Here is a 26,749-nt window from a genome sequence, read left to right on the forward strand (position 1 = left end):
GTTCAAAATTTCCATCAGTCTAGATATCAAAGTAGGTACTAACTAGTCCCAACCTTCTTGCCTGTAGGTTGCCTTTTCTTTGTTTTTGAGACAAGTCTCACTATTTAGTCATGGCTGGCCTAGCATTACATTGGTTGTCTTGAACTCAAAACACTCCTGCCTCAGCCTCTCAAGTGTTTGGGGTTACAGCATGCCTGCACGTGCGGGTGTTAGTATAAATTTGTATTCATGATGTGTACAACATTTACTTATTTATATACTTACTTTTAGATAGGGTCTCATTACATAGCTCTGGAATTCTTACATAGACCAGGCTGCCACTGAACTCAGAGATCCACCTGCCTCTGCTCTTGGAATTCTGAAATTAAAGACGTGTGTTGTCACACCTGACCTCCTTTCTCCATTTTAAAGGCTGAAAGGTCTAAATTTTGAAAGGAACTTGAGAATGGTTTAGCTTTTTAGTTTTGCTGAAATAACTTATTCTTGGCGGATTATCGTTTATGTGATATACAATTTTAAGATGGAGGCCTGAGAAGAAGTAAAGAAATAAAAGCAAATTTACAGCAACTTTGAAGCAGATATTAGCTTTTCCTAGCATAAATGAAAGCACGGAAGAACACAGTATTAGTTTTAAAAATAGCTTGTTTTGGGCTGGTGAGATGGGTCAGTGGGTAAGAGCACTGACTGCTCTTCCAAAGGCCTTGAGTTCAAATCTCAGCAACCACATGGTGGTTCACAACCACCTGTAATGAGGTCTGACACCGGTGCCTTTCTGGTGCGTCTGAAGTCAGCTACAGTGTACTTATGTATAGTAACAAATATTTTTAAAAAAAAGAATAGCTTGTTTCTTATAAATATTTTATTTCCTTTTTAAGTGTGTGAATGTTTGTAAGTGCATCATGATGGTGCCTGGTGCTTGCAGAGGCCATATGAGGGTGTTAGAGTCTCTAAAAGTGGAGTTGAAGATGGTTTGAGTTTGGGTACCAGGAACCAAACCTGTCTTCTGCAAGAACAGCAAGTGCTCTTAACAGCTGAACCATCTTTCTAGTCCAGAAACCTCTAGAAGAAGACTTTGTTCTAGGGAAAAAAATATTTGCTGATAAAAATGCATTGTAAAGCCCGGTGTGGTGGCGCACGCCTTTAGTCCCGGTACTTGGGAGGCAGAGGCAGGCGGATTTCTGAGTTCGAGGCCATCCTGGTCTGCAAAGTGAGTTCCAGGACAACCAGGGTTATACAGAGAAACCCTGTCTCAAAATGCATTGTAAGAGATAGTAGCTAGTTCCTATAATCCTAGCACAGACAGAGGCCAGAAGATCCTGAGTTTTGAAGCTAGCCTAGAACTTTACCCTGTCACAAAACAAGAAAGCAAAACCTGCAGGAGTATAGCATGCCAGAGGCCTGTAGTTAACCCTCCCAAAAGGTCTACAAAATCAGACCTAGAAAACCTATGGTCAAGTAAAGAGAATAAAGATATTACCTACACTTGGATTATACTTTTTTTTTTTTTTTTTTTGTTAGGGTCTCTTTATGTAGACTTGGCCGTCTTGGAACTCAAGTTTTGGCATTAAAGGTGTGTCCTCCTCTGCCAGGCAATTATGCTGTTTTTATTTTTGTGGTGCCAGGGATCCATTTCTTGGTCTTATACATACTAGGTTAGTTCTTTGTTGCAGGATTATTTCTCCAGTCCTTGCATTATATGCTTTTTGGATGTTGTCATGAAATGTTACACATCTTTAACTAGACATGACACATACCAAAGGGAACCACAAAAAACCAAAAACAAAATAAAAAACTTTGTTTCTAGTGGTAGGCTCTTTTTGTGTGTATGTGGGGTATATACATGAGGGTTGCAAGCATATGACTGTCTAGGTTCCTGTGCTCATGTCTGTGAATGTGGAAGTTGGAGAAGGACTTTGGGCATCTTCCTGTATTAATCTTTCCTGCTTGCTTTGAGAAAGGGCCTCTTGAATCTGAAGCTTGTGGCTTGTCAGCTAAGCTGGCTGTCAGGCAGTTGAGCAGAGGTCTGCATATCTTTGCTCACCAATACTGGGTTTACATCATGTACATCCATACCCCTATTTTTTTTAATTTGGATATTGGGAGTGAAACTCATATCTTCATCCTTTGCCAGCAAGAGCTCTTACCCACTGAGAAATCTCCCCAGCCTTGGCTTTCTCTTTTAAAAAATAATTATGTGCATATGAGTGTATGCTGCATGTGTGGGGTTGCCTGTGGAGGTGGCCTGAAGAGGGTTGTGTTGGATCCCATGGAGCTGGAATTACAAGCAATTGTCAGCTGTCCAACATGAATTCTGGGGATCAAATTTGGGTCCTCTGGAAGAGCAGCGAAGTCTCTTTATTGAGCTACCCCCTCCAGTCATTGCCTCTTCCCTCCCCTCTCCCTTAAATGCAGGATCTCTTGTATTAAACTAATGTTTTTTTGTAAGCAGTATTGTTTCTGTGTTGACTGGTAGGCTCAGTGGGTTCAATATTTGTAATTTTCTTCAGTTTCTACTGTGTCAAAAATTGTTTTATACCAGTAGTCATTTTTCTGAGATATTTTGTTGCTTTCAATTATTTTATCATTTTATCTTTCCCATGAATGGAGAGTAGGATTATATCCTTTCATCCCTAGGATTAGCTCTAGCATTTGGGAAGGAGATAGGAAATCAGAAGTTCAGAGTTATCCTCTGCACAAAGTAGGCCCACTTGGCTTACATAAATCAAACCAAAAGGAAGACCTTTTATTGGTTCAGCAACTGACTTACTGATAAAAATAATCCTTTAATATTCTTGTTTTTGTTTTGTTATCTTTGTACTTTGTGGGGCTTGTGAATTTAGGTGCAATAAACGAAGAAAACATTGGCTGTAACAATTCATTTAGCTGAATTGAGCTGATTTTTTTCTCTTCCCTTAATGCAGTACAGATAGGACTTGTGTTAGGATTGTGAAGTTGTCCACTGAAAATGTGGAAATGAGGACTGATGAAAAAAAAAAAACCTTATTCTGCCCCAATGTTGTAGACTAATTGGAATAATTTTTGAGAGCTGGCAATAATCCAGAATGTGGATAATGGGGATAATCCTCTTCATATGACAAGAATAATGCTGCCCTTCATATACAAAGATAAGTCTGCTTGCTCATCATGAATAGTTTTCCAGCACGAATAAGGATATGTGCTGAGTTGTCCATGTCTCTTATGCTTTGTGACCAACAAGACAGCTTGGGGTCAGGATGAGGGCTTCTCGCTGAGGAATAGACTCACAGAAAGTAGTAAAATTCATTCTGGGTCAACCTTGTGTACATCAGATATCCTTGCAAAATCACTCTGAGAAGGAGATTGTCTTACTGTCTGTTTAGGTAACTTGTCCCACTTCACAGTAAGTGGTGGGCCAAGATTCAAGCTGTAAGGCTGTTTTAATATGTTTATACCAATCTTTAAAGCTTGGCTTTATCAGCAGTTCAGTCTTTACACTAGAGTAGACTAGAGTCCGAGCTTATTTACAGCTAAGAGATTGTCTTAAGTTCCTTATTTTATGACCATTAAATTTACCTCAATTTTAAAATAGGATAACAAGAAAAAGCTACCACCCCTGTTCCAGTCTCTACTTTTATGTGCTATTTTTTTCTGTTAAGTGTTGCCTAGTTTTATTGTTCCTCTCACCCCCTTCTCTTTTTTTTTTTCCTTCTTTTATTTCTGGGGCTTAAATGAATGTCTTTAGGCATGCTGAGGCACATGAGCTACCACTGAGTTATAGCCCTAACCCCTATTGCTATTATTATTGTTGTTGTTATTGTTATTATTATTAATTATCTTTAATGGTCTTACTTTGTAGTCCTAGCTGCCTGGAACTTGCTATGTAGATCAGGCTGGCTTCATAGTCACAGACCTGGATCCACCTGTCTTTGCAACCTAGAGTGCTGGGCTCACTCAAGGATGTGCATCACCAAGCCTGGCTTGCTTCCTCTCCTCTCCTCCCCCTCCCCCTCCCCTCTTTTCTTTTTCTTTTTTTTGAGACAGGTGTAGTCCTGGCTGTCCTGGAACTTATTTTGTAGACCAGGCTGGCCTCCAACTCAGAAATCTGCTTACCTGCCTCTGTTTCCCAAGCGCTGGGACTAAAGGTGTCTGTATCCATGCCAGGCTCTGGATTATTTCTTGCTTGAATAGTTTTCGTGTTGATTTTCCTCAGAAAAAAATATTCCTTGGTGTTATATTACCAGCTTCACCTAAACTTACACTGTCTATCCCTTGCCAATGTAGTTATCATAGGATCTGTTAATACAACTGTAAATACAGCCAAACCATATAGACTAACTATGAGATAATTTCCTGCCACTAACCAGTTGATAGGAGTTAGTATGTTTTGGGGTGTAGAGTGGCTTCATTTCTTGAGCTCTTTCTTGGAATCATTATCCTTTGTTTTTAGCTTTTTGAGGTAGGTAGTCTCACTATTAAGCCCAGGCTGTCCTGGAACTCAAGGTTCTCTGCCTCTCATTTCCAAGTGTTGGGAGGGACTAGAGGTGTGCTCCAAAAAGTTGTTGCTCCTTTATTTTTTAACCCAGTCTGGATTGGTGTTTTTTTGTCTAGGGATGTTTCTGTATGTCGTCCTTATGTTTTCTCCCTGTTTTTTCTTTATTAATTTCTTTGGAATATGTTCTTTTATAAAAAAATTATTTAATGTATATGTGTATGCTGTTGCTCTTTTCAGACACACCAGAAGAGGGCTTCTGATCCTATTACAGATGGTTGTGAGCCACCATGTGGTTGCTGGGAATTGAACTCAGGACCTCTGGACGAGCAGTGGTGCTCTTAACCACTGAGCCATCTCTGCAGCCCACTTTTTTTTTTTTTTTTAAATTATGTGTGAGTCTTTTTAGGTATTTGCATGTGAGAACAGGTGGTAGTTTCCTGAGACTTTGCAGTCCTTGTCGTAGTCGTCTCAGGCAGTTGTGCAATGTTGTATGTGGATGCTGGGAACTGAACTTGTGCCCTTTGCAGAGCACATTCTTAACTGCCCCAGCCCTCAATCGTATTTAAAGGTAGCGTCTCTTGCTGGACCAGGAGCCAAACATTGGGACAGAATCACTCTACCTCAGCCCTGGGCTTACTGATTTGTGTTTCATATCTGGCCTTTACCTGAGTGCTAAGAATCCAAGTTCAAGTTTTCATGCTTGAAAATATCTCCCCAACCTCCCAGTTTTGAGGTTTAGTTTCCCCCTTTTCTCAATGTCCCAAAACTTTTAGGATACTACTTTTAACCTTTGACATTTCATACACTCTGTGTGTGTGTGTGTCAGTTTTTTGTTTGTTTTTAAAATTTATTTATTCAAGCCGGGCGTGGTGGCGCACGCCTTTAATCCCAGCACTTGGGAGGCAGAGGCAGGCGGATTTCTGGAGTTCGAGGCCAGCCTGGTATACAGAGTGAGTTCCAGGACAGCTAAGGCTACACAGAGAAACCCTGTCTCGAAAAAAGCAAAAAAAAAAAAAAAATTTATTTATTCATATTTTATGTATACTAGTATATGAGTGCTGTAGCTTCATCTCGGCCAGAAGAGAGCATCAGATCACATATGGTTGTGAGCCACCATATGGTTGCTAAGAATTGAACTCGGGACCTTTACAATAGCAGTCAAATGCTCTTAATCATTGAGCCATCTCTCCAGTGTCTTTTCAATTTTATTTTTATGTGTATGGGTGCTTCTTTGTCTACGTGTATGTCTGTGTAGTACCTGGTACCCCTAGAGGCTAGAAGAGGGAGTCATATTCTCTGGAACTAGAGTTAGAGAGTTGTGAGCCATCTGAAGAGGGTACTGAGAATTGATCCCAGTTCCTCTGGAAGAGCAATCAGTGTTCCAAATCCCTGTGCTGTCTTTCCAGCACCTGAAGGTTTTTCGTAATGTTGGAACCCCAACATGGTAGACAAGAACTGAGTTATGTTTTCATCAGCCCCTTCCCTCCTACTTTTTTCTTTTCTTTCCTCTTTTTTTAAAAGAGCATTCCAGGGCTGGAGAGGTGGTTTAGTGATTAAGAATATTGGCTGTTCTTCCAGAGGTCCTGAGTTTAATTCCCAGCACCCATATAGTGGCTCACAACTCTGTCAATGCAGTCTTTAAGATCTGATACCATCTTCTTGGGTACAAATGTCTATGCAGAGAAAACATCCACATGTTTACATAAATCTTTTTTTTTTTTTTTTTTTTTTTTTAAAGATTTTTTATTTATTATTATAGTAAGTACACTGTAGCTATCTTCAGACACACCAGAAGAGGGAGTCAGATCTTGTTACAGATGGTTGTGAGCCACCATGTGGTTGCTGGGATTTGAACTCTGGACCTTCGGAAGAGCAGTCGGGTGCTCTTACCCACTGAGCCATCTCACCAGCCCCAAATCTTTTTTTTAAAAAGCATTTTATGGACCTTTAAAAACTGGAAATTTATCTTATCTCCGAGGTTTGGAAAACTTATTATTTCTTGTCCCTTAGGTAAGAAGAATTTTTAAAGTTGATTGCATCTCAACTTTGACATGCCAGATTATACAGGACACTTTAAATTATCTGCCTTGAATTCCTGAGCCCCACTTTTATTCTTGGCTGTAGCATTGTGGAATCATAGTACTCATTGTGGTTCAGCTGTGAATAGTCACAGTTGTAAAATATATATCAAGGTGTATGTGTATAACTCCGGTAGAGACCATTTTTGATCAAGAAATTTTTTGTTTGTTTGTTTTTCGAGACAGGGTTTCTCTGTGTAGCCCTGGCTGTCCTGGAACTCACTTTGTAGACCAGGCTGGCCTCAAACTCAGAAATCCACCTGCCTCTGCCTCCTGAGTGCTGGGATCAAAGGTGTGTGCCACCACGCCTGGCCTGCCCAAGAAATTTTTATGCAGTCAAAGTATGTAGGTATAATACAAAAAGGAAGACAGATCAGGCATTTTCTAATAATAAATCACAAAGAAATTATTTAATTTTTTCTAAAGATTTATTCATTTTATGTATATGAGTACACTGTAGCTGTCTTCAGATGCACCAGAAGAGGGCATCAGATCTCATTAGGTTGTGGGCCATCTTGTGGTTGCTTAGAATCGAACTCAGGACCTCTGGAAGATCAGTCAGTGCTCTTAACCACTGAGCCATCTCTCCAGCCCCCAGAAATTATTTTAAAATGATTCTTTGACATAAATATACTTTTACCATTTATTAAATACTAAAGCAAATTTGTATGAGTCGGTTGTGTGTTTATTTTTATATGAAATATTAAATCTTGGCCGAATGTTTGATGTTGTAAGGTGTAGAACATCTTCAGCATTTTTTTTTCTTTTTTTTCTAGACAGGGTTTCTCTGTATAGCCCTGGCTGTCCTGGAACTCACTCTGTAGACCAGGCTGGACTCAAACTCAGAAATCCACCTGCCTCTGCCTTCCGAGTGCTGGGATTAAAGGCGTGCGCCACCGCGCTGGCTTGATTATTTTGATTTTATAATTAATAGTGTGGAGACTATTATTCATGTAAATACCTAGTACAAAACGGTAGCACTATGCTGATAGTTTTTTCAGAAGTGCTTGGAAATTCTGTCCTGATTCTACCAAGCCAAAATTCAAGGTGAAGAATTTTTCTTTTTGACTTACATAGCAAATTTAAAAATCAAGCCTTCTGATACAGTGCAGAGATACATTGTCTTAATATCTGCTCAGGATGCACTACATAAAAATATTACAAGTCTTTGTTTTCTAAAATAAATCATATTTCCTGTAAAAGCAGAAGATTTTATATGTTTAGTAAAACATTGCAGCAGGCACTGGAGAGATGGCAAAGACGTTAAGAGCATTTGCCATTTGTCCTAGCTAGGGTTAATATTGCAGTGATGAAACACCATGACCAAAAGGAAGAAAGCAGTTATTTAGCTTACATGTCCATATCACAGTTCATTGAAGGAAGGACAGGAACTCACACATGGCTGGAACCTGGAGACAGGAACTGATGATGCAGAGGCCATGGAGGGTGCTGCTTACTGCCTTGCTTCTCATGGCTTGCTCAGCCTGCTTTCTTACAGAACACAGGACCAACATCCTAGGAGTTTCTTCCACCCACAGTGGGCTGGTCCCTCCCACTCAATCACTAATTAAAAAAATGCCTACAGCTGATGAATTTGAGCAGATTTTTCATCCATTTAGTTTTGTTTTTAATTGTGCCTTTTGTTTTTGGCTGTTCCTTGTTTGCCTTCTGATTTGTTGAAATTCCTTGTGGATGTGAGATTTGTTGTTTAACCTAGACTGGCCTCAAACTAGGGGTTGATTTTGCCTTCCCCTGTTCCAGCAAATGGGATTGCAGGCATGTAGCACCATTCAGAGAGGAAGACATTGTATTTTAATGGTCTGTTGATTTTAAACTCAAAAAAGATGTATATCATCTTTCTGTTAGTTTTGTTCTTGGTATTTAATCTTTAAGATTTAAAAAAGAAAAAACCAGTGTGTGTGTGTGTGTGTGTGTGAGTGAGAGAGAGAGAGAGAGAGAGAGAGAGAGAGAGAGAGCGAGCGCATATGTGTGTGAAATGCCCTCAGAGGCCAGAAGAGAATGTTGGAGCTCCTGGATGGAGCTGCAGTTAGAAGTGGAGAACTGTCTGACATGAATGCTGGGAACCAAAGTCAGGTCCTGGGTAAGAGCAGCAAGTGCTCTTAATCACTGGGGAAACTCTCCAGTCCCCTTTTGAGAATATTAATTATGGGTTGTGTGTGCGTGGATGGTAACATTTTCTTTTGTTCTCTTATTTCTTATGTTTCCATTCTTGTATTTCTCTATTGAGACTTCCCATCTGTTCACTTTAGAATGTAGTGCCAAAACCAAATTTGAAGCTTTGTGGATGTGGCTTATTCAGCTTGCACTGAAAAGCAGTGTTTCGGACTTTGTAGTTTAGTTTCGCTGAAAGCATCTGCAGGGGTTAGGAGGATGGCTTGATTGAGCTTCAGAGAACAGGTGAAACAGTCTGATGATTTCAGTGTCTTTCAATTGGCAGCCTAGTTTTTAGCTTCTGTATCTTAAGAGGTACCTGAAGGCCTTGTGAAGCTCCCTGATTGGTGGGTAGTATTAATCATCTTGTGTGTTCTGCATTTGCAGGTGTTCAGCTTCATAGTTCTCTACACTCAGCATTATTAGGAACCTACAACTCTTTAGAAGTCTATATATGCTTCATACTTCTTAGGGTTTATATGTAACTCAAGTCTTTCTGATTTTGTAGCAGTGCATTCTTATAGTTTTAGTTTTCCATGTTAAAGTCAAATATTTTCTAATAAGATGGTATGTCATTTCTTATAATGTAATTAGAGTTTGCATTTGGAGGCTAGAGAGATGGCTCAGCCCTGGCTGTTCTTGCAGAGCATGAGGATTCAATTCCCAGCACCTACATGATGCCTCACAACTATCTATTACTGCAGTCCCAGGGGATGGATTCAGTGCCCTCTTTTCTCTGTGAGCACCAAGCAGACATATGATAGATATTCAGACATATATGCAGATAAAATATCAATATGCATTAAAAATGTATTTCGTGGTGTCCCATTATTGGTATTGTAGCTATTAAATGTTTAGCCCATTTAGGATATGTTTTAGGTTTACAGGAGGGATAGGCTGACTTAGCATGCTGGAAGTATATAATGTTTGAATAAAATAAAAATAGCATCTTTAGACAGTGAGTTTTGGATATAGATTGGCAGAGAGTAGAGCTGTTACTCAAAGCAGTGGCAAAGGCATTATAGGTATGCTTTTTGTTTCCTGAGTCAGAGATTCTCTGTATAGACCAAGCTGTACTGGAGCTCACTCTGTAGACCAGGCAGGCCAGAGATCTGCCTGCCTCTGCCTCTTGAGTGTGATTAAAGGTGTGTGCCACACATTGTACAGTCTTTATTACTGCCTACAAACAAGTTCTGACTTTTTTGTCTTTAGGATTTTTAAAAGATTTCTACTCAGCTAAAGTTAGCATTTTTCTTTAGGAAAAAGAATGACTAAATAGTTACTTTTAGAAATTTAATTGGAAAAATTTGTTTTGGAGCAGGCTCTGTTTTTGTAGCACAGACTGGTATTGAACTTGCTATGTAGCTGAGGGTGACCTTGAAATCTTGATCTTGCCTCCCAAGTTCTGGGATCACAAGTCTCTGGGGCATCTGTCTGTGTAGATGCTTGCAGTGGTGGCCAGGGTTGTCAGATAGCCTGGAACTGAAATTATAGGTGGTTGTGATCCATCTGACATGGGTTCTGGGATCCTCTGTAAGAGTAGGATGCATTCTTAAACACTGAATCATCTCCTTAGCTGTACACCCCCCGGCCCCACCCGACCCCAACAAAGACAAGGTCTTACTAGGTCTATAGTAAAGAGGTGTGTGTGTGTGTGTGTGTGTGTGAGAGAGAGAGAGAGAGAGAGGAGAGAGAGAGAGGGGGGGAGAGAGAAAGAAATGAAAGGATGAGAGAGAGAGAGAGAGATAAATGAAAGGATAACTGAAAAATTACAGAGTGAGGATACTTCATTACTAGACTTTCAGTAGTGGACAGAACTATTAGGTAGTAGGTCAGTGAGGAAATAAACTGTAAATCAGGTATAGTGTTCCTCCCTGGCCTTGTGGGGTGACATTCTTTTTCCTTCAATGGGCATTTGAAACTGGGTAATACTGAACCAGTATACCAACAGTTGATGTGATGACCAAAATGTTTCGTTACTAACAAGTAGGTAATGAATATAGCATTATACCCATATATACTGGACAAAGCAGTGATTTACTCATCTGACAATATTGAGTGAGATGGTGTGAGATTTGAACAACAATGAGAATGATTGAACAGTGTAAAGCGTATGAATTTCTTATTTCTAGAATTTTCTAGATTCAGATTGTGGTTGATTATGGTGTCTGAAACTTGGGAAAGCAAAACCATGGGAAGGGGGGTGGTTACTGTATAAAAAAACTGAAGCAAAGTTGGGGACATTACTAGCTAGCTACCTTTAAAGGGATTATAAAAATATGATCAGCAGTTGTATCACAACAAAGGCTAGATGAAAGCATAAAAGGTGTGGAGCTATAGAAAAGCTGCTCACAGAGAAAAGCTTAGGTCTTCTGGATTCACTCCTAATTCTACCAGACATCTGAAGACTCAGTACTAAATCTTTACAAAGCCTTTCATTTTATAAAGACCATACTAAACTCTTATACCAAAGCCAGATAAGGTAGTCATAAGAAAACTACAGGCCAGTATCATAATTGAACACAATTCTCAACAGAGGGAGGACAAATGGAGTCCAACAGTGAAAAAGACTTAACACCAAGTGGGATTTTCTTTCTTAGAGATGCAGGAATGGTTTAAAGTCTAACACATGCTAGTGTAGTATGTTAGTAAAATAAAACCAAAAAGTACATCTCAGTAGATGTAGAAAAAGCACTTGACAAAAATCCAAATTAAAAAAAACAAAAAACAAAAAACAAACCGGGCGTGATGGCTCCCAGCACTTGGGAGGCAGAGGCAGGTGGATTTCTGAGTTTGAGTCCAGCCTGGTCTACAGAGTGAGTTCCAGGACAGCCAGGGCTACACAGAGAAACCCTGTTTCGAAACAACAAGCAAACAATCCAGATTCCTTCAGCAGTGGAACGCGGTGTAGGAATAGAAAGGTGCTTCTCAATGCAGTAGAGCACGTCCATGGGAAGCAGAGGCTGTCGTGCTTAAGAACACTTCCTGGGCTGGAGACATGGCTGAGCTCACACTAAAACATAAGAGCACTTCCAGAGGACCTTAGTTTAGGTCCCAGTACTCAAAACTCTAGCTTTTGGGGTTTTGATGCCCTTGTCTGGACTTTGGGCATCCAAGTACCATAACATACACTCACACAAACACAATAACACAGTATGTGTAAGTTAAAAGAAAAACCTTTAAAAAAATACTTTGTAGGCAGTCATGCTTAATGACTGCCTTCCTTGAATGTCTGTGTCCTATTTATGTTCAGCTTTGTATTGACAGCTTTAACCAGAAGAGTTAAGAAGTAAAGGTATCAAGATTAGTAAGTATAGGTAAAGGGAGCTCTGCAGGCAAAGATCTTGTATGCCTACGGAAATACTGTTAACACCAATATATGCAGCAATATTGAAGAATGGTTTAGGTTAATATGTAAGGATCATTTGAAGATGGGTGTGGTGGTCCATGCCTAGGATCTCAGTCCTTAGGAAGTGGAGTTTGAGGCCAATTTGGGATACCTCAAGCACTGTCTCAAAAACAGACTAGCAAACAAACAAACAAACCAACCAACCAAAACCCCAGAAGAATAAGTTATATTTCTATAGATGCTTGGTGGAAAACCTAAAATAAAATTAAAATTTGATTCACTAGGGAAAAAAAGAAAAAGAAAAAAGAAAAATACTGAGGAATGCTTAGCAAAAGAAATAAAATTTATACTCAGAATGGTGTATAAATATTATATATAGGGAGCTGGAGAGATAGCTCAGCAGTGCAGAGCACTTGTTCTTGCAGAAGACCTGGGTTTGTTTTCCAGCACTTACATAGTGGCTCACAATTGTCTGTAACTTGAGTTCCAGGACATCCAACCCCCTCTTCTGGTGTCCGGAGACACTAGGCATGTATATGGTGTACATACAAGTAGGCACATACACATTGAAATAAAGATTAAAAAAATATTATTAGAAAAATCAAAACTATACATAGAAAATTAACTTGCTTAATAAATGAATATTTAGCTTGTTATGGTAGCAATACTCTTCCAAGCTGATCTTCATTACAAGCTATATATTCATTACAGTTCTGATAAAATCTGAGCTGATTTGTAGAACTTGGCAGACTGGTTCTGAAAATTGAAGTGGAAGTACAAGACATCTGTAATGGCCAAGGCAGTCTCTAAGAGAACACAAGGAGGAATGCATATACTTCCTTGTTCTAAAACTTACATAAGGTATTGATAATTCAAAGAGCAATTGAATAGAATTGAAAGGCATAAAACTAAACTGTATATATATGACAGACTAATTACCAGCAAGAGTACTGTCAGGCAGCTGTATGTTTCACAAGCAACAGAAATTCATTTCTCATAGTGTGGGATGCTAGAAAGTACAAGGTCAAGGTTCTGGCACACTTAACTGTTGGAAGAGGTTGTGTCATGGTTCATAGATGGCTGTCTTTTCACTCAACAGGAGGGACAAGTAAAGCCTGGTCACATCTTTCAGAGATAGTTTCTGTAGCCCTGGTGTCCTGCAACAAAGTATGTAGACCAGGCTGGCCTCAACTCACAGATCTATCTGTCCATGCACAACTAGGCGTGTGTTTTATAGAGGAATTGATCTCTTTTCTGAGGGGTCTGCTATCATGACCAAATCATACTGGACTCACCTCATACTGGAACTTAGGATTTCTTATACAAATTTTGGGCAGTCACAAGCATGCATTCTATAGCAAGTGCCAACCAAGATCATTGAAAGATCACCAAATAACATATGGAAAATTGTATAGGCATGCAAAAGAATAAAGTTCAACTGCATATCATGTGCAAACATTAACTTGAAATGGACCACTTTAAGAAACAACCCATATAAAACTCATAGGAATGTAAGGTTAAGGATTTCTACATATGACAGCTAAAGTATGAGTAAGAAAAGAAATACATTAGACCTTTCATTAAAATGAATATATAAAAACTTTATGTGTATGAATGTTTTGCCTGCATGTATGTCTGCGTGACCATGTGGGTGCTTGGTGCCCTGGGAAGTCAGAAGAGGGCTTCCGATGGGCTGGAGCTGGGACTGTGGACACTAGTCACTGCGCAGGTGCTGGGAACCAAATCCAAGTCCTTGGCAAGAGCGACAGCTGCTCTTAACCGCCAAACTATCTTAAAATTCAGATTTTTTTTTTTTTTTTACACTGTAGCTATCTTTATTTGCACCAGAAAGGGGCATCAAATCTCATTACGAGTGGTTGTGAGCCACCATGTGGTTGCTGGGATTTGAACTCTGGACCTTCAGAAGAGCAGTCAGTGCTCTTACCTGCTGAGCCATCTCACCAGCCCCATAAAATTCAGATTTTAAGAGTGGGGGACTTTTGGGATAGCATTGGAAATGTAAATGAAATAAATATCCAATTAAAAAAAATAAAAAAAATTTAAAAAAAGTTTACCTGTAATGTATAAAAAACAGAAAACTCTTTTTTAGATTTAGATTTATTTATTTATTATATGTAAGTACCCTGTAGCTGTCTTCAGACACTCCAGAAGAGGGAGTCAGATCTCATCATGGGTGGTTGCTGGGATTTGAACTTCGAACCTTCAGAAGAGCAGTCGGGTGCTCTTACCCACTGAGCCATCTCACCAGCCCCAAAAACAGAAAACTCTTAACAGCTTTTAAGAATGAGAAGACAAGAAACCCAGTTTAGAAATAAAGACTCTGAGAGATACATACTTAGATAATAATTGTGAAATCTGCGGTACTTCATTAGTCATCAGAAGATTGCACATCAAAACCATGAGATACCACTTTATATGTATTAGGGTGATTAAATTAAAGAAGTTAAATTAGTTTTATTAGCTAGGATGTAGAAAATCGTAGCTCATTGATGGCATATAAAATGATAAGGCCACCCCAGAAAGCAGTTGGCAGTTTTTCAAGGGATTAAAGCATAGAATTACTGTGACCCACAAGACCACTCATAACTATATATGCACAAGCAATGAAAATATATCCGTACAAAACCTTCATAAATGTTTATAAAAGTGTAATTTATAATAACCAAAGGGTAGAAACAATCCAAATGTTCCTTAGTGATGAGAGAGATTTGTTATAGAGATATACAATGGAATATTAGTTAGCCATAGAAAAGAATATAATATTGATAATTTGCTACAGTGAAAATCAGTCTTAAAAAGCATTAGGCTAAAAGAAGCCTGTCAACAAAAGATTGCATGTCACATGATTCTGTTAAATGAAATATCTAAAATACTCAAGTTCAATGTGATGATGGTTGTACATACCCATTAATGTAGTAAGAACTGTTGAGTTGATTTTTTTTTTTTTTTTGTTTGTTTTTTTTTTTTTTTGTTTTTCGAGACAGGGTTTCTCTGTATAGCCCTGGCTGTCCTGAAACTCACTTTGTAGACAGGCTGGCCTTGAACTCAGAAATCTGCCTGCCTCTGCCTCCGGGGTGCTGGGATTAAAGGTGTGCGCCACCACACCCAGCTGAGTCGAATACTTTAATAAAGCTATTAGATATAAAATGGGACTGTGGGGTAAGATGCTTGCCACTAAGCCTGGCAACCCAAGGTCCATGTGTAGGCTGATTGGCCTCCATATAGTGTGCTGGGGTCCGCTCTCCAAGAAACAAGTGAAAGAAAATTTGAAAATAACCTTTTTGGTGAGCCTGAGTGTGTGCCTATAGTATGTATGTATGTATGTATGTATGTATGTATGTTAGTTAAACGCAGAGCTCATTGAATAATAAAACTCTTAAAACTCATCTGTTTTCTCTCTTTTCTACTAGAAATCATGTCCACACCAGGAAAAGAGAACTTTCGCCTGAAAAGTTACAAGAACAAATCTCTGAATCCTGATGAGATGCGCAGGAGGAGGGAGGAAGAAGGACTGCAGTTACGGAAGCAGAAAAGAGAAGAGCAGGTAAGCCTGTGATGCTCCGTTCCCAGCTGTCAGTCACCTCTAAAAGTGCGGTGTGCTTCTCATTTGTGTGTGTTACTGAAGTCTCATGACAGAGCATTGCCTCCTGTGTGTGACAAAATGTTTGAGAAGTTTGAAGATAAACAGAGTTTGAGGGTTTATGAACTTAAACCCATATCTTAACCTGAGTGACTACCATCTGTGTGCTGTGGATGCTTCATGTCTCTGTACAGTTCTAATGCCTAATGTTTTGAAGTAAAATTTCAGGGAACACAACTTTTCTTTTCTGTTGTATTTGTAAACTTTAGATTTTTGGCTTTAATTTGTGTGTGTGTGTCTGTGGGGGTGGGGTGGGTCCTTCCCCAGCATAATTTTTTTTTCTCTTGGATCAGTTAATATTGCTTATCCTGTGGACTTGCTATGTAGCTATTGTATTGAGATTTTTTTTACTGGGAATTTCTTCTTTTTCTTACAATGATCCTTTTCTCCTTACTCTCATTTGTTTTTTAGAGCAGTGGTTCTCAACTATCTAATGTTGCCATCCTTTAATACAGTTCCTCATGCTGTGGTGACCCCTAACCATATAATTATTTTGTTGCTACTTCATAACTGCATTTTGCTACTGTTATGAATCATGATATAAGTATTTTTTATTTCATTGTGGACTTAGGTGACCCCTGTGTAAGGGGTTGAGACTCACAGGTGAGAATGGCTTTTCTAGAGGCATTAACTCCCTCCTTTTGCTAAAGTTAGGAGTTTAGTAGATTTTTGAGTAGGGGTCATGTAGAAACTGGGGTCTTGCCTCATAGCTTTAACCGGCCTGGTAGTCACTGTGTAGATTCTGTCTTTGAACTCCTGTCAGTCTTTCAACTTCAGCCCCTCAAACAGATTCTCTTAGAATGTTGAAACTGTTTTCCTTCAGACTGGTTTCTAAATGCTACTATCACTTTTTTGTGCATTTTCTTTTTAAATACTTCCCCCAATTCTGAAGTCTATAATGATAAATGTTGGTATATTTTAAAGAAAATTTATTCATTGTGGTAGGCATAATTAACAATTCACATCTTTGAAATCAGATGACAAACTATATGGTCTTAATTTCTCTTTTCTTATTTTTAAACTATTCTGATGTGCTTAATTTCTGAATGTTGGAAACTTTGAGTCTGCATCTTCTTTCCTTCCTTGTAATTTATTTCCTTCCCTTACCCTTTACCTCCCCTCCCTCCCTCCCTCCCTCCCTCCCTCCCTCCCTCCCTCCCTCCCTCCCTTCCTTCCTTCCTTCCTTCCTTCCTTCCTTCCTTCCCTGACTATGTAGCCTGTATAGCCCTGGATTAGGCTTGTCTACATAGAGCAGTTCTGCCTTCCTCTGTGTCCTGTATGCTGGGATAAGTGTGTGCCACTACACCTGCCACAACAGGATTTTGTTTCTGAGGTTACACGCATAGAAAAGCCTCACTCTGTCACTTTTCTCTGTCTTATCATAGAAAAGTCACATTTTTTAGTTTGCAAATTTTATTGACTATACAAGGAAAATTAGTATAACTTTTTGTTATAAATGACTATACAGCTCTCAATTAGTGAAGTGAACCAATTAATATTTTGAAGTGTGGATAATAGTTAACTCTTGAGTATTTGCTGTATCAGGTACCATTCTAAGCATTTTTGTGAAGGTAGTCTCCTTGTATAGCTCTGGCTGGCCAGGCTGGCCTTGAACTCACTAAGATCTCTGTGCTTCTATCTCATGAGTACCCAGCTCCATTCTAAGCATTTTATGAATTACTTATCCCGAGTCGCATAGGTGGTTAACATCACCTGAACCAGTAATGTTGAAAGTGTGTTCTGTAGAGCTTCAGGTTCTAGCTGCATCTAACACTGCTTTTATCTCCCTGAATTCCTAAACTTTTGAGCTGATTGTCCAGTATGGTTGTTACAATTAATTTGTAGCTAGTTCAAATTGTGATGTGTGGTACAAGCTTAGTAGTAGGTTTTGAAGACTTAGACAGCATAAAGTATTGCCTCAGAAAATTAATGAGACTTTAAAAGATACTGTTCATATAGTCATCCTTTGTTGTCATTGATTCTTAGAGATTGGCAACTCTAGAAACCTCAATATACTATCCTTGAAGGTTTTTAAGATGAAGTATTGAATCATTCTAATAGTGTTTTTGTCATTTTTTCTTGAACTGTTAGAAGACTGCCTTGTGCTGTTTCTTACTAAGTGTTGAGGGAAATGGCCTCAACGAGCCCAAAAAGTTGTTTTCATCCATGTGGGTTGTTGACGTCATCATCATTGTCGTCGTCGTCATCTTACTTATGCCATGCAGTATTAGGTTTCTCTTGGTTAAGTTTTATGCTCTTGGGTACTGGCATAGATAGTGTGGTAGTTAATTGATTCAGTTGTAAGATTATAAAGAAAGAAGTCTGAAGTCTTCTCACCAGGAAACACTAAAGGCAGCACAAAGCTTTAGAATTAAAAAGGTGTTGAATTCTCTTGTTAAAATTATATGACTAATATTCTTTTACTTTTCAGTTATTCAAGAGAAGAAATGTTGCTACAGCAGAAGAAGAAACAGAAGAAGAAGTTATGTCTGATGGTGGCTTTCATGAGGCCCAGATAAATAACATGGAGATGGCACCAGTAAGTATGAGAATAAAAACCTCTTTGGTATTGTGATGAAGGTAAGAGATAGTGGGTTTTTTTCCTTCCAGTTTAATAGAAAGGTTAAGTTAATTGGGCCTCGTGATGTCTGTCTGTAATCACAGTACTAGGGAATCTGAAGGAGGAGGATAGTCCCAGGCCCTCATTGGCCTCATAGCCACTGTTTCAAAAACAAAACAAAACTGTAAAACACGTGTGTTGAAACATCTCATTGTACTTGATAATGTATACAGTGAAGGGTGTGTGCTGTACAGAAAGTACATCCTAGGTGGAAGTTCAGAAAGGCGGGGTGGCTCCGTGACTTCCAGGGCATTTTCCATCAAACCTGAGTTCAGTCTCTGACTCATGAGGTGGAAGTGAGCACTGATTTCCCTCTTTCTTGTCCTGACCTCCACACGCACCTATGGCACGTGCACCCTCCCCAAAGTTGTGATAATAGAACCAACGTGCATTTGGAAAACTAGATTCTGTATCAGAAGCATTAGGTAGTGTTGTTGGAACTTTTTTGGGTGCTACATAAAAGATACAGAAATTAGACAGAAACTAAGATCTGCGGAGCTTCTGGGCATTATAATAAAATAATTTTAATTATATAAAATATGTATTTATGAAAATGTCATTGGATCCCTTTATAATGAGCAACTAGTATATGTTTTCTCTTTTTTTTCCTGTTTCTTCTTCTTTTTTTTTTTCTTATTTTTGTTTTTTTGAGACAGGGTTTCTCTGTAGCTCTGACTGTCCTAGAACTCACTCTATTGAGCAGGCTGTGCTCAAACTCACAGAGATCCATCTTCCTCTGCCTCCCAAGTGCTAGGATTAAAGGCCTGGACCACTACTGCATGGCAAGTCTATATATTTTAAAGATATATTTATTACCTTTGTATATGAGTTTTGCCTGCACATATGATGATCTGTGTGCCTGAAGTCCCTAGAGGCTGGAAGAAGGTGCTGAATTCCTTGGATTTAGAGATAGTTATAGGTGATTGTGAGCCACCATGTTGGTGCTAAGAGTTGAACCCAAGTACTTTGCAAGAAAGGCAAGTGCTCTTAACCGCTGAACCATCTCTTCAGCCCCTTATTTTGAGCTGTTAATACAGTTTAATAAAATACATCTTTGTAGTGCTGGGGATTTAATCAGCCTTTTCAGGCTAGACAAACAGCATTGCCTCTGAGCCACCTCAGCCCTGTATATGGCTTTTTTTTTTTTTTAAAGTTTTTGCCATTTCAGTCGCCAAATATCTTCTCCTGGTAGTCACTAATACTCATTATTTATTCTTTATGAGAACCTCTGTGTGAAAGAAAACACATGTTTTCCCTTTTTCCTATACAAATGATGGTGTGTGGTACACTATTGTGTTTTATGTCACTGTGTAGCTCTCCAGTTATGTAACAAAAGAAGGTTCCTTTTAGATTGACAGAGTATATAATTCCTTCTGGAATTTTTAATAGAGTGAAGTTTTTAGAAAATTTAGCTTCACAGCAAAACAGTAAAAAATAAAAAGCAAAAACCAAACCAAACCAAAAGTACAAGATTTCTTTGTACTGTTCTGACTACCTACGTGTATAGCGTCTCCCTTCCTTAGCCCAAGTATCAGAGTGGTACATTAGTTAATGGGCCACTGTTAGCATACCTTCTTACCTGGAGCCTGGGATTTGTTTACTTTTAGGTCCTCTCTTAGTAGGATCATGCCTTAAAGCTCCTCTATTTATCACCCCGCCCCCAAAGCCACCAATTATTTTATTCTCTCCATAGTTTTGCCTGTGCCAGGATAGCATGGTTAGAATTACATCTTGTGTAGACTGTTGAGGTTGGCCTTTCAGTTGGTAATGATGCACTTCTATTTCTTTCCTGTCTCTGGCTTACACCCCATTTCACTGGAACTGTACTCTTTCTTTATATCATTGTTGTAGAACTGTGCTTTCTGTGGTAAAATGGCATTTGAGTTTTATATTCTGATAAATAAATCTTGAAGCAGATAAGGCCTGAACTTATGAGACAATAATAGTTATGAGCTCATGTTTTTGTAACTTATTGGATATAAATTTAGATATAAATTGGTGGTGCATGCCTATAATAACCCCCTAGCACGTGGGAGGCAGATGCAGGTAGATCTCTGAGTTTGAGGCCAGCCTGGTCTACAAACTGAATTCCAGGACAGCCAGGGCTACACAGAGAAACCCTGTCTCAACCCTCCCTACCCCAACCTCCCTCCCACCAAAAGAAAGAAACTTATCTGAGGTGAATGAACTCTGAACAGAGAGAAGCTTAAGTGTCCATGATGCAGCTTAGGTTGAGATTGGTACCTCAAGATGAAGTGATGACACACTGACCAATTATATCTGTTTTATAAAAATAAATTGAGAGAACTCCAAAGTAAATCACAGATAACACAGGCTCACTAATGTACCATTCTGATCATATAACACTGAAACAGTTAAAATTGAAAGATGAAAAGAAAATGGGCCCAAAGTTGTACATATGTCTCAAAATAAATTCAAGCCATATTCATACTATAAAATAAAACATAACTCAATGTAGACCACAGCTTGGAAGACAGACTATTTTCATAATAGAAGGTCATTGTTAAGTATAAGTGGAAAAAAATAAAAAAATGAATAAAGACATGGATGAGCGCTAAACTATATTTATATATATATATATATATATATATATATACACACATATAGACACACATACATACATATATGTGTGTATATATGTATATATATGTGTGTGTATATGTATATATATATTAGCTATAACTAAGGAAGTATTTCAGAATGCTAATATTTATCTCCGACTGAGTAGTAATAATTATATCCATCCAGTTTTCATTAGAAAACAATTGGAACAATTTTGCATCTTATTGATGATCTTAGGAACTTGTGTATACTGAAATAGCTCAGCCAATGAGCTGCATCCAGGCTCCACAAATGGTGATCTCAAACATTAATTTGATGAGAATGTATTAAGGGATTGTTGGTAAGACTTATGTGAGAAACGTTACAGTTGCCTAGGCCAAGAGGGATTGGATTTTCCTCAAACATAGAAATTGTGGCCAACATTTTAATCAGTTTGCCATAAATCTTTCTCAGACCTTTAGAAGATCTGTCTGCTGCACCAGCACTCTGGTGGGGCAGGCAGGCAGATCTCTGAGTTCAAGGCCAGCCGTAGTGACACTGAAAAACAGACAAACCGACAGGCAGTCTGTCTTTCCAACTACTAAAAGGGATACTAAGTGAGTGTAGTAGTGTTGGTTTTGAGACGTCTCTCTGTGTGAGTACACACTTGTATCTAAGGAGGCCAGAAGGAGCATCGGATTCCCTGGAGTGGGAGTTAAAAGTGTTGCGAGTGCCCCCATGTGCGTTCTAAGACCAGAACTTGCGTGCTTCTGCAAGAGCTCTTAACTTCTCAGTCATCTCTTCAGAGAACAGTGTTCTAGATGTGTTAGTCAGAGTTTATTAGAGAAAGAACCACGGAGAGGGGCTGGGAAAGGGAGGGAGGGACTTTATGATGGGAGCTGGCAACCAAATAGTTTAGAGGGCAGGTCAGCAGGCTGGAAACTCATGAAGTCTTGTTGTAGTCTGAGACTGAATTCTCTTCTTTCTGAAAACTTCAGTCTAAAAGGCCTGTAGCTAATTAATTTCACCCCACATGAGGAAAAGCAATCATAATCTGGTCTATTCAAATGTCCTGATTTAAATATTAAGCACATCTATACTTTCAGAGTAACATTTAGACTAATATTTGTCTAGGTAACCTGGTTGACACTTAAATTAGTATCAGAATCTACTTATTAGGCATACATATACTTTCCTAAACCATATGAAGCTTCAAATAAAGATAAGGAAGATAAGGAAGACATGCTTTCATCTAAAATGGTATAGCTTTTATGTAACCAACCTTCTTCCTAGGAGAGGATGCAAAAATCTTTATGTAATGTTCACTCTTCTTCTTGATGTCCTGTAACTTAAATACCATCATATAAATCTGAAAGTGAGGGTATATAAAAAGGAAGAAAAAGATAGTTGTTTACTGTATATAACACTATTATGTACACATAGGTGTACATATTTTGCATATATGAAGACATGTAGTAGTCCCTTAAACACTTGTTTCTTTTTTTAAGGATTTATTTATTATATGTAAGTACACTGTAGCTGTCTTCAGACACTTTTTCTTCTTTCTCCGACTCAAAGATTTATTTATTATACATAAGTGCACTGCAGTGTCTTTAAACACCTCAGAAAAGGGCATCAGATCTCATTACGGATGGTTGTGAGCCACCATGTGGTTGCTGGGAATTGAACTTAGGACCTTCAGACGAGCAGTTAGTTCTCTTAACTGCTGAGCTATCTCTCCAGACCCTAAACACTTGTTCAGGAGTCAGACTCAGTTTTTTAATTTGGCACTGGTTAGAATCTGTGGTTTCTGCAAGATCACTACAACCTCCTTTACTAAGTATTAGTGGGACATTTCTTGAATGACAACCAACCATCAGTAGTAGTGATTAATGTGTATAGAAGTACTTAATGCTACCCTATTAATTGTACAATTTTATATCTCTATACATCTGTTGGAAAAAATAAACACAAAAGACAGGGTTATTGGGTATCAAGAAGCCAGCACCTCAGCAGGTCTTGGCTCTTTTCCTGGAGGATTGACCCATACCTTCATTCCTGATGGGTCTGTGTCCTTTGTCATCCTGCTTGGATTAGGCTGTTGTAGTTTCCCATTGACTTTAATCACAGGACATGGTAGTATTAAGAGACGCCCTAAGGGATCTCCTACACTCCAGACATAATCTTGCTTACCACCATTGTGAAGAGGTAATCCAATTTCCCCATGGTAATCTGGATCTATCACCCCTCCTAACACTGTTATTCCTTTTTTAGCCTGTTGGTTTAAGGGCATTAGAAGCCCAAAATGACCAGGGGGAAGTCTGAGCTTCAAGTTCAATGGAATGTTTGTTGTAGCTTCTGGTAGGAGCACTAATCTGGAAGCCCAGATATTAACAAATAATTAGGGAAACTATCTGTTAGTAATAGGAGTTTGGTATGTGATTAAATAGGCTGGGGCTGTGGGATGTCTTAGGTAGCAGAGTACTTACCTATAAAGCCTTGCCTTCAATCCCCAGTCCCACATAAATTTGGTCTGGTGGCCATGACTATAAGCTCAGCCCTCAGAAATTGGTGGCAAGATCAGAAGTTCAAGGTTACCCTTGGGTAAATAGAGAGTGTGAGGCCAGCCTGAGGTGCATGCTGCCTGTTCATATATAAAAAGAACAGAACAGAAGTGACCGATAGAACACATAGGCGGTGCTTTAGATTTAGAGGTCATGAAAAAGAACTTTAACTTTTTATATTTTATGCATGTGAATGTTTTGTCTGTTTGTATGCCTAAACACTACTTGGGTTCCTGGTGCCCAGGGAGTCCAGAAGAGGAATGGCTCTGAACTGGAGGTGCTTGTGAGCTGCCTTTTGGGCGCTAGGACTTGAATCTGGGTCCTCAGGAAGAGCAGCCAGTGCTCTTCACTGTTGAGCCATCTCTCTAATTCAACCTTTAAATTTTTCGTATTTTGTTTTGATAGCAATAATAGCCATATGCTGAGCTACGTGAACAATGATAATGTCTTCTTAAGTATCTACTAATTAAATGGCTTTCTTACTATCAGTGCCTTCCTGGCTGGCTGGTCTGTCTTCCTTCCCTTTCCTTTCCCTTTTCCCTTTTTCCTTTCCCTTCCCTTTCCCTTTTTCCCTTCTTTTTCCCTTTTTCTTTTTTCCCTTTTTTCTCTTTTCCCCTTTTTTTCCCTTTTTCCCTTTTTCCCTTTTCCCCCCTTTTTCCCGTTCCCTTTTCCCTTTTTTTCACTTTTCCCTCCCTTTTTCCCCCCTTTTCCCCCCTTCCCCCACCTTTTCCCTTTTTCCCCCTTTCCCCCCCTTTTCCCTTTTTCCCCCGTTTCCCCCCTTTTCCCTTTTTTTCCCTTTTCCCTTTTTTCCCCTTTTCCCTTTTTTTTCCCTGTTCCCTTTTTTCCCCTTTTTTTCCCTTTCCTTCTTTTTTGAGATGGGGTTTCTCTGTGTATCCCTGGCTGTCCTGGAACTCACTCTGTAGACCAGGCTGGCCTCGAACTCAGAAATCCGCCTGCCTCTGCCTCCCGAGTGTTGGGATTAAAGATGTTCTTAATACTAGAGTCGTGTCGGTATGCTCTTAGCAGTTTTGGATTTAAAGGTTTTTGTGTACTTGTATAACTTTTGAAAATGTATTATTAATTTGATAGCATTTTATGTTGTCTTTCCACTGACCTGAGTTAATATTGTGTTGTGTTTGCTCTTTGTCTATAATCCAGGGGGGTGTCATCACCTCTGACATGACTGATATGATATTCTCGAATAGCCCAGAGCAGCAGCTCTCTGCAACACAGAAGTTTAGGAAACTACTTTCAAAAGGTAAGTCTTGAATATATATATATATATTCCTTGTCCATACTCTCTCCTCTACAGGCTTTCCCTTTGCTTTCCTTTGGAGTATGTTGTTTAAGTAGAAATACTTCCTTCCTTATTTTTGGGATCTTACCAGAAAGGAACATTACTTTCATTTGGGAATTGTCATAGTAAGTAATAATGGCTTATGCTGAATGAAGTTGAAAAGCTCTGCTCTTTATAAAAAATTACTTGAATGGTAATTATTGATTTTAGTGTTAGCATTTTACCACTGAAAGTTAAGTATAGATTTTTTTATGGAATGGGATAAATCCTTTTTATTGTAATTAGAATGAATTGGTATATAGTACTTGTTACTCTGGGCAGGTAAAAATAATTCTGAGCAGTATTAAAATGCTGATAATAAATAGTGAACCATACTATTAAATTATGGTTGTTTAAAATCATGCTATTAAAAGCATTTATTTATTTTTTCCAAGTGTAAAAATATGTTTATTATAGAAAACTTAAAAATCACAGAAAATAATAAATTAGAAAATATATATATTATATGTGCTTATAGACTATATAATACATGAAATATGTATACATGTATCTCAGTATTTGCAGTTAACTTTTTTTTAATATTTTTTATTAGGTATTTTCCTCAATTACATTTCCAATGCTATCCCAAAAGTCTCCCATACCCTCCCCCCACACTCCCCTACCCACCCACTCCCACTTTTTGGCCCTGGCGTTCCCCTGTACTGAGGCATATAAAGTTTGCAAGTCCAATGGGCCTCTCTTTCTATTGATGGCCGATTAGGCCAGCTTTTGATACATATGCAGCTAGAGTCAAGAGCTCCGGGGTACTGGTTAGTTCATAATGTTGTTCCACCTATAGGGTTGCAGATCCCTTTAGCTCCTTGGGTACTTTCTCTAGCTCCTCCATTGGGTGCCCTGTGATCCATTCAATAGCTGACTGTGAGCATCCACTTCTGTGTTTGCTAGGCCCCGGCATAGTCTCACAAGAGACAGCTATATCTGGGTCCTTAAAAGTATTTATATCTTGAGATAACTGTATTAAAAAATTGACCATTGTAATTTGTCACGTAAAAGAAGTGGTATTTAGGACTGGAGAAGTGGCTCAGTGGTTATGAGCACTTGCTACTCTTCTAGAGGACCCAGGTTCAATTCTCAGCACCCACATGGCAGCTCACAACTATCTGTAGCTCCTGTTCTAGGCAGAACACCAATGTGCTTAAAAAACAACAACAAAGGAAGTGGTATTTAGTATGACAGTTTAGTAAAATTCTGTGTCATGTCCGTTTTTAGCATGGTTTTTCCATATAAAGGCATTTTATGACCATTGCTTTCCTACATGTATTCTTGTTTGCCAGGTTCCTTCTTTAAAATGTAATAACTAGAATGTTTTCTTTAGATGTGTTTATTACTGAAATTGATAGCAAGAGATTTGCTTTTTTCTTCTGAGAAGACTCCATTTCAGTGTCAGTTTGAGAGAACAGTAGTGGTTATGGCATAGTTATGTATCTGACTTTTTTAGCAAAGAAACTTTTCTGGAACTGTAGTTTTAAATGATTTAGGTTTTTGTTGTTGTTTTGACAAAACTTCTTGATCAAAAGCAACTTAGGGACAAAGGGCTTATATGATTTAGTTACTTTTATATTGCTGTGCTAAGACTTTGTTTAGGAAGAACTTGTTTGGGTCTTACAGATCCAGATGAACCCATGATGATGGAGGGAGGGTGTGCAGCAGGAGACTAGAGTAGTAGCTGAGGGCTCCCATCTCAAACCATAGAGAAGAAGCAGAGAGCACATGATGTGTTTTACACCTCACGTTTCAAAAGCCTGTCCTCAGCAAGGCCACACCTCCTAATCCTTTCAAGTTGTCATTAGCTCAGGATCAAGTGTTCATATGTGCAACACTTATGGGGGATAAGTCACTGCAGCCTACAGTTCATTGTAGAAAGGAGTAAAGGGAGGAGTTGAAGGCAGGCAGGCCTGCTTTGCTGTTTCATGCC

At 38.9% G+C, this 26,749-nt stretch overlaps 1 protein-coding gene across 3 annotated transcripts in view; it reads left to right on the forward strand.

Moving 5' to 3' along the window:
• Positions 1–26,749, forward strand: part of Kpna1 (karyopherin (importin) alpha 1) — a 53,849-nt gene that overhangs the window by 1,393 nt on the left and 25,707 nt on the right. For all 3 annotated transcript variants that reach the window (XM_006521814.4, XM_030248989.1, NM_008465.5), the window contains exons 2-4: positions 15,502–15,635; positions 18,163–18,270; positions 24,636–24,735. In XM_006521814.4, the coding sequence (XP_006521877.1) occupies positions 15,507–15,635; positions 18,163–18,270; positions 24,636–24,735 (337 nt within the window). In that variant the 5' untranslated portion in view covers positions 15,502–15,506. The remainder of the gene's footprint in view (positions 1–15,501; positions 15,636–18,162; positions 18,271–24,635; positions 24,736–26,749) is intronic.

The sequence above is a fragment of the Mus musculus genome, chromosome 16 (genome assembly GCF_000001635.26).
Source record: "Mus musculus strain C57BL/6J chromosome 16, GRCm38.p6 C57BL/6J".
In the NCBI taxonomy this organism is placed as follows: domain Eukaryota; kingdom Metazoa; phylum Chordata; class Mammalia; order Rodentia; family Muridae; genus Mus; species Mus musculus.